The 8225-nt window shown below is 29.9% G+C and overlaps 4 protein-coding genes across 4 annotated transcripts; 2 read left to right on the forward strand and 2 right to left on the reverse strand.

The window, feature by feature from the left end:
• Nucleotides 1-2056: 2056 nt before the first annotated feature.
• Nucleotides 2057-2485, forward strand: Chro.30111 (hypothetical protein). The annotated part of the gene is made up of 1 exon (XM_660822.1): nucleotides 2057-2485. The coding sequence occupies one exon, from the start codon at nucleotides 2057-2059 to the stop codon at nucleotides 2483-2485; it is 429 nt and encodes a 142-aa protein (XP_665914.1).
• Nucleotides 2486-3315: 830 nt separating this feature from the next.
• On the forward strand, nucleotides 3316-6267 carry Chro.30110 (hypothetical protein). The annotated part of the gene is made up of 1 exon (XM_660823.1): nucleotides 3316-6267. The coding sequence occupies one exon, from the start codon at nucleotides 3316-3318 to the stop codon at nucleotides 6265-6267; it is 2952 nt and encodes a 983-aa protein (XP_665915.1).
• A 164-nt stretch (nucleotides 6268-6431) lies between these two features.
• Chro.30109 (POP4 (processing of precursor , S. cerevisiae)) lies at nucleotides 6432-7244 on the reverse strand. The annotated part of the gene is made up of 1 exon (XM_660824.1): nucleotides 6432-7244. The coding sequence occupies one exon, from the start codon at nucleotides 7242-7244 to the stop codon at nucleotides 6432-6434; it is 813 nt and encodes a 270-aa protein (XP_665916.1).
• A 327-nt stretch (nucleotides 7245-7571) lies between these two features.
• On the reverse strand, nucleotides 7572-7985 carry Chro.30108 (hypothetical protein). Its single annotated transcript, XM_660825.1, has 1 exon — nucleotides 7572-7985. One exon carries the CDS (start codon nucleotides 7983-7985, stop codon nucleotides 7572-7574), a length of 414 nt encoding a protein of 137 aa, XP_665917.1.
• Nucleotides 7986-8225: the final 240 nt, after the last annotated feature.

Below are 8225 nucleotides of genomic sequence, written 5' to 3' on the forward strand. Positions count from 1 at the left end.
AGACATATGCCGGTATAGTAGTCTCATNTGTGTCTCAGGGCGCCAAACCATCTTTAATAAATAAAATAATAAATTTTGCAAAATATAAAATGATAATAAATAAATTATTGAATGTCAAGTTTTATATTACGTATTGATATAAATTTAATAAGGAATATTTTGGGGGGAAATTTTTGTTTTTTCAACTAATAGATGAATCTTTAAAAATTCTAATAAGCAATAATTATTACAACTAATTGTGTTATTCATTAGAATTTCTTTTTTGTCATAATCATTTTTTTTCTAATATTTAACAATTACTCTTTCTTTACCATAAGCTTGATGCAAATTCCTAAAGCATTCCTTCATTCAAATATCTGAATTTTCCAGATAAATATTTTTTATAAGTTTATTAAATAGGAGAAACCTACTTGAACCCACTAATTTTAAGGCTACTGACGGGTATCATACTGAGACAGCTTTTCCCACTTATACTGATAACTCCAATCGTCAATTTACTAATTTAAATATATCTAATATCTCTTTTGTTTGCTTTTTATCCTAGTAAAATCATCCCTTATTATATAAATTGTAGTTAATTAGATAATAAATTTAGGGAAATTTGCTTATTTATACTTTAATATAGCGGATATTGATATTATATTAGCGGCAATGCATGCAACATGCATGCATTAATAAGCGCCAACAGTATATTTTGACCTTATAGAAAATACTTGTCCTTGTTTCATCCTTTTTTTTGAATAAAAAAAATGATCAAATTTACTTATTATAAAAAAACTCACCTAAAATATAGAACTAGAACAATCACAAATATCTCTCAAGAAAGAGAATAATCAAATATTTAAATACTTAAGGTTCTTAAATAAAATTGGAGAAATTGGCATACCTTGACTATAAAAATGAGTTTAATAGTAATTATTTACTAACTTTATTTTTATTTCAAAATCTGAATTAATAGCTACAATTAGCAAAACTAAATGATTTGAAAATTTTGTGTCTTAACTTTGAATTATCCTGAGTTTTTTTATTATAAATGATTTATTAAAATCAACCCCACTACAAATACTCTAACTTTATATTTATTAAACTACTCCCACAATAAAGATCACACTAAAGAAATACTTAAATTTACATCCATTTTATTCAAATTATTTGGACTTGATTTTCTTTTCATATTCATGTCTCAGAAACGCTTTTTTTTGACTTCTTGTCTAGAAACACCAAGATTATATTTAATTAATTCACATGTAAACGGAATATATATAATAAATGTTTATTTAAATGAAAAAAAAAAGAATTTGGATATACAAATGAGTCAATTATGGAGAGAAATATATAGGGGAAGCAAAAGTAGGGAGAGTTAAAGATCAATATACTTTAACAAAAAGAGCCAAAGGTGTGTTTTTTTAATTAAAAAAAACATGCAACAAAGTCAACAATTTGTTGATTATTGGCGCCTAGCATGTAATATTTAGTGCATATTTTAAATCTTTGTATAGGTTCAAAAGAAAGAAAAACAACCCGTCAACCTCGACTCTTTCCATCAAGAAGATTCGCATTCTACTGGAAGCCAGACTGTGCTATTGTGGAATAAAGACTAGAAAAATATTCTTGCTATGTTGAATTAGTGAATTAATGACAAAAATTAATTTTTGGAGGTGCATGAAATTTATTTAATAATGATTAATATGTGGGGAGGAACTTAATTACGTATATTAACATTCATTGTTAATAGAAATATAGGTAAACTTGTGTATTTTAGTTATTTTTAAATCAACTTAAAAGAAATTGTTTTATCCAAGTAAAGAATTAACAAATTGAATTACATATCTCACAATTCGTTTAGCTTATATAAATAATGTACTTGAGGAATATTGCCAAAATTAATCTGCATGCACATTTAAATAATTGTCAAATCGTTGGCGCCTTTTAGACTTTAACTTAATAAGTGTGAATACGTACAAAAAATGTACAAAGGTCCACAAAAAAAAGTCTATCACTAAAACTAAGAAAATTCATTAGTTAAGATATTTAAGTTACACATTTTACTAAGAAAATGAAGTTAAGTTTTTTCTTATCTTTGTTGGTGCTTTTTATCAGTTACTATCAAGTTAATTCTCAAGATGCTTATCATCCATTTAGATCTACTGCTCTTGAATTAGCTGATTCAAAAAATCAGAGTTCTTGTAATGAAAACTGTATTCAGGAGAAAAATGATAGATCACTTCAAGAGTCTAGTGAGAATAGTAATTCGGGAACCAGTCAAGGTTCAAACAATTCGGTTGGCAATATTATTCAAGAAAATATAAATAATCTTTATAAAGAGTTAGCCGATCATTCTCAAGAACAAGCAAAGAATACATGGGATTCTTTAAGTACTGGAGCGAAGGCTGGTATTATTATTGCTATTGTAGTTGTTGCAATTATTATTATTGCAGGAATTATTCACTGTCTCTGTATTTGCAAGCTCTGTTGTTGTTGCTAAATAAAAGGAGTTTGAGCAATGCACAAGTTCTATCTAAATATTGTGTTAGTAAAGTCTTTAAAGTTCAAAAAAAAACAGTGAAGGAATATAGGATCTTATTATCTAATAGGTTAGTTAAATATTAAACTTGAGATTTAATAGGCCATGATCGTCATAGGTTAAAAAGGAAAGAAAAGTCAAAAAATGCTATCGAATTTCTTTTAAGCTTGTTTAATTTTTTGTGTTTTTTTTTTATTTCTTTTAATCAATTTTATCTCTGCACACATTTTTTTTTAATTAAAAAGAAAATGATAAATTTGCATGTATGCATATAGAATAGCCCCTTTTCCCCTCGGAAAATCTCAAGAGAAACTTGCCTTTATTATTAACATGTTAATTGTATATATCATTATTCAACTTTCTTTGAATTTTAAAATGGATGAAATTCATCATTCTTCATCATAGACCTTTTTAAAAATTATCTAGAACAAATTGAGCAAAGTCTGTTCCTTTTTTCCTTGCAATTTTTTTTTCTGCCAATTACTATTTATAAATAATAATTACTTTTGCATGCGCCATTCCTAATGTATATTGTCTGGTCTATTTTAAAATGACATAAAAGCAAAATGATTGGCGCCCAAAAGTGGCGCCTTCATGCAATTTGTAAGTACCGTTACTAATAAAAAATGTGAAAAAAAAAGATTAGAGATCATATAAATTTAGAGGAAAAAATTGAAAACGCAAAGATATTCATAGAGAATTGAAAGGTTGTATGGAAAGCAAAGTTATTTTAAGAATAGACGTTTGATCAAAAAACAGGTAGAAAAGATTGTGGAGGTTGAAGCTAGGTTATGTTTAAGCTTAATAATATTAATAATAATAACAATAATAATAATAATAATAATATAAAACCTCAGAATGTACTTCGTAATCAATTCACAATGAGATATTCATTTAATAATGATCAATTATACTCTTACAGTGGAGGTGGAAATAGAGGTCAACGAGTACCCAGAAACGAAATGAGTGGAACAGTAGGTTATAACAATGGAGTTGGATTTGTAAATCATCAAAATTACTTGGAACAGGTAATTAAATATCAACAAGTCCAACTTCAGCAACAGCAACAACAACTTCTGTTTACTCAACAGCAATATGAATATAGTTTACAACTTCAATACCAATATCAGTTGCAGCAACAATTAAATCAGAATCGATTTAATATACAGCGAAACTCCCATATTCAAAACCAGTCAAAAATTATGAATGGACCAGTAACAACATTACCGGATCCTCAAACATTTGGGAAAGCTGAAAATATGTATTCCGAGATTTGTTATTCAAATGATCAAGGAGAACTTGAAGTTTTAGAACCATATGAGATTTTAATTATACCAAAGCGTGATAATACTGTAACAATAAGAGATGTATCACATGTAGATCTCAGTAATAACAAGAGCTCTAGATATCAGGAAATGGAAGTTGAGGTTGAGATCAAGAAAGGGGATAAAGATATTGAACTTGAGACTGTTAGGGACGAGCTTTTAAGTGAAAAAAAGATTAACATGAATTCTGATACAAATGAAGAAATTGAGGTGAATGTCTATGAGACAAGGAATTTTGAAGAAGAGAAATACTCTGAGAGTAGTTTTGATCAAAAATTTAATGACTTTGGTTATGAGCCTATTAATAATCGCAGTATAGAAGTAGATTTGAAGGAATGTTATAATTGTGAAATTCAAGATGAACAGATTCTAGAAAGTGAATCAGAGCTTGAAGAAGTTTCTTTGAACGGTAATCAAGGAGAAATCGAGATTGAAGAAGATTCAGTTTTAGTTATTAAGTATAAGAATAATGTTGGGACAGATATTTTGAATCTCATGGAACAGAACATTGACAATTGCGTAATTGATGGTAACTCTTACTATTATGAGAATTTTGTGAGATCACTTAGTTTTGGAGATTATTCCCCCTACGAAAGTCAAGTTGAACCAAATTTGTTAGGTTTCGGAGATAATTGTTTTTATATTGTAAATAATGGACCTTTCTCACAATCAAACCATACTTCCAAACTAGTGGAGGTCTTAGAAGATGAGAAAAATGAACAAGAAGAGAAAGATGGCAAAGATCATTTTCAAGAAGCAAACAAAAAAGAAGAAACTGAGGAAAACATACAAACAAAAGAAGTACAAGATGTCAAAAGTGAGGTTGGAAGCCCCAAAAATAGTAGAGAAAGCCTAGAAGAATTAAGCGAAAAGATTCAAAGATTTAATTTACTCTTGGAGAAGATAAATAAGATGGAACAAATGAATATATCATTTAAGGAAGCATTTTTAAGTGAGAAATGGAATTTGAACTCTAACTTAAATAGTGGAACACGAGGTCTGGAGGGCATTAAGGGAAAGATGGAAGAAAATCAATTAGAAGACGACAAGAGTGTGTCTGAATGCAGTGCTTTAGGAACAGTCAAGGACATTTATGATAGTAATCCCCATATTATTTACAAAAATATAGAGGATAGAAGTTTTGAAAACTCATCTGAAAAATTGGCAGATGTAGAAGGAGAACTCGAACAAGGGGAGGAACATGTACAAAGATATATTCAAGCAATTAACGATTACTTTGCTAGAGAGGGACTTCTTGGCGTGTGCGAATCAAGACTTAATACTCATAGATGGGAGAGAAATTATGAAAACGCTATGAGCTCCTTAAATAGTCAATTCAAGGATTCATTCTATAACTCGGATGCATTTTCTGAGTCTGATCCTGAATCTGCAGTAAATTCTATAGCTGTTTCCGAAGTTAATTCTGACTTCATTGAAACCAAGGAGAATGAGGTTATGGATGGAGTTACTAACGAACACTGTGAAGATATTCTGGATATTCCTGACAAGTTTGTAGATGAATACAACAATGATTTAATCAAGGATGAGCATAATCAAGAAGATAAGCTTCCAAAACAAGATTCACTTCAATTAGAAACTGAAGAGATTAAAACTCAAGAACAAAATCTTATTAAAAATTCCCGATTGTCTAGCCCAAAGGACTCAAGAACTCAATTATTCCCTTTAAATCCTATTCATACTGAAAATAAAATGGCAGCCTCTAGCTCAATTTCTAGAACAGTCTTAGTTTCAAAAACGAAAAACGAGGACTTAAGTAACTCAACCAAAAATCACCAAAAAGTTAAAATTCCAACAATTAATATTCCTAACTCAAATGATATTCCCAAGAAAATATCCTCGTCTAATATTTTAAAGAAACCTCAAAATGATTTGAAAATTAGGGGCAAAACTCTTTCGCATGCAAATCCCACACAAAAAAATGCAAATTTGGCGGGAAGCGAATTCAATAAAGAGATAATTGATAAAGATGATGAAATTTTAGCAAGGCTTTCTCAATGCAGAGTAATCAATTCTAAAACTATCAAATTGGCCACAAATAACAATAATAATAATAATTTAGAGGGAAACACAGGCTATAAAATATATGAAAAAAGTCAAAGTAACGCAAGTTTCAGACCTAGATTGAATACATGCTCTGTTCCATTCTCAAACTCTAATAATTCATCATCCACAAACAATAATTTTAATCAACATACAAATAAGCGTGCATGCGAAAAAATGACAAGAGGGCCGGCATCCAATAATTGGTTTGGCGGCAAACCAACAAATAATCAAAATAGACCACAAGCTCCGGTCCAGGTAAGAAAGGAGCCGAATTTGGGATTTAAGTCATTAATTAGTAGTGGAATAAAAGTAAATGTGGCTGAATTAATGAAACCAAGGATAATCCGAAAGTGATGTTGAATGTTAAAATAGCAAAAAAAAAAAATAAAAAAACTGGAAACGATGTTATGTACATAATTTTTTAAATAATGAAATTGGATCCATGTAAAAAGCAATAATACAAGGTGTATGCCTAATTAATTATCAGGGGGTTTTAAATCAAAGAATAAATAAAATGATCAGGGAGTAATGTTCAAAGAGTCTCTATGTCTGAACTTGTGCTTGATTCTTTCATAAGGGTGGTAACAAAGTTGGCTTCCATAAATAGTTACTAAGTAGTTATTAGAAATCACAATTCCAAAAATGCTCTGGCCTTTCAGAATTGTTCTCACTTTATCATCAGCAGAAATAATCACAAAAGTTTCTTTAGTTTCCTTAACAACAATTCCTTGGATATTCACACAACTTTTGTTTCTACTTGAAATCACGCTGATCATGCTACCATGTAAATCAGCCTGAGAGAGGTTTTGGGATAATTGAGAGAGTTTGATCCCTCCTCTTGTTCTCATAGCTCCATTTGCCCCACTATGAACTGAATTTGACTCTATTAACCCTTTGATATATTGCTTCCAAAGTTGATGAAGAGGAATAAAATGAGAATAACTTAATTTTCTAAGCTTAATTTCCCTTGCAATGTCAAAAAAGCCTTCATTCTTAAAAACTTTATGGCTTAACTTTTTCAGATCTTGGTCATCCTGAGGCTTCTTCTCCTCCTTTACTTTATCCATTCGAATCACACTTGTTGCAATACCTGTTAGCTTTGGATTTGAGCTACTATATCCAGACTGTTTCAACTCGTCAATTCCACCTGAATTCCCCAAAAAATTTTCTACATCCCTCATAACCTTCAAGTCAAGACCAGCATCTTTCAAAGAGCCACAAATGGTCTTGGAATTTAAGTTATCATTTCCAAAATATGTTACTTTTTCTTGATCAGTAAAAATATCATAAATTGAATGACCTCTTTCATTTTCAAAGTTAGATTTCTTCATCGTAAATGAATGGATTAATCAATCTTCTATACAGCTCATGTCAAATTCCACTTTGTTTTATTTAAGTCAGATTTTGTTATTTTCAGAATATTTTTCAGTTAACTATAATTCGAGGACTTGACCTGCAATACTTGTTATATTTAACCTATTTGTGCCCGTTATGGCGCCATTTATGATTTTGCTTATTTTAATATATTTTTAACATTAAATATATTGAAATATTAATTTTTGAAAAAGCTTTGCTTTTATCGATTCATTGATAATATATTATTTTTTGCTAATTGTGGGTCTTAATAATTTATTTGGTTTATTGTCTGTCATTTTTTGTCATTCTTCTGATTCTCCATTCTTGTTCAGATATTTTTTTTCTAATTCGTTCCAAATGTCAAAGAGACTTGAGAAGCTTTCATTTTGTATGCACCCAAATGCATTGCTATTTTGAATGGCTTCAAAAGCTGATTTGGCGTCCTCTTCACTTTCCAATAGGCTCAAAAGAGAAACTGGTAGAATGAAAAGAGATAAATTGATTTTCTTTAGAATAATGGAAGTAGAATAATTTTCAAGATCATTATATTCTGATAGTTTTAGGACAAAACTCATATCCAAGCTTGATTCAGAGCTATTATTATAAACTATTGAATTCAGTAAATTGCTTGTCTTTCTTAAATGGTCGTTCAGGTATAAATTGGAATGATTTATCAAGACCAACAGTGAATAGACCTGAAATCTAACTATTTGCATTTCTGATTGAATATTCTTAGTATCTTTAAGGTTAAAATATCTCCAGCAGAAACTAAAATTGTCAACGTTTTCCTTATAGCAAGAATGGACTTGATTAAAGCCTCTATTTTTGGGAAGTGCCCTTAATCCGGATTACCCTCCAATTCATATTGGAATTCACTCTCAAAAATGACAACCCCTCCTTCGAAAAAGGCCTTATGGGACAACTGGCCCTATTGGTAAGGTTTCTCACAACTCCAC

Source organism: Cryptosporidium hominis (assembly GCF_000006425.1).
Source record: "Cryptosporidium hominis TU502 chromosome 3 CHRO013068, whole genome shotgun sequence".
In the NCBI taxonomy this organism is placed as follows: Eukaryota; Apicomplexa; class Conoidasida; order Eucoccidiorida; family Cryptosporidiidae; genus Cryptosporidium; species Cryptosporidium hominis.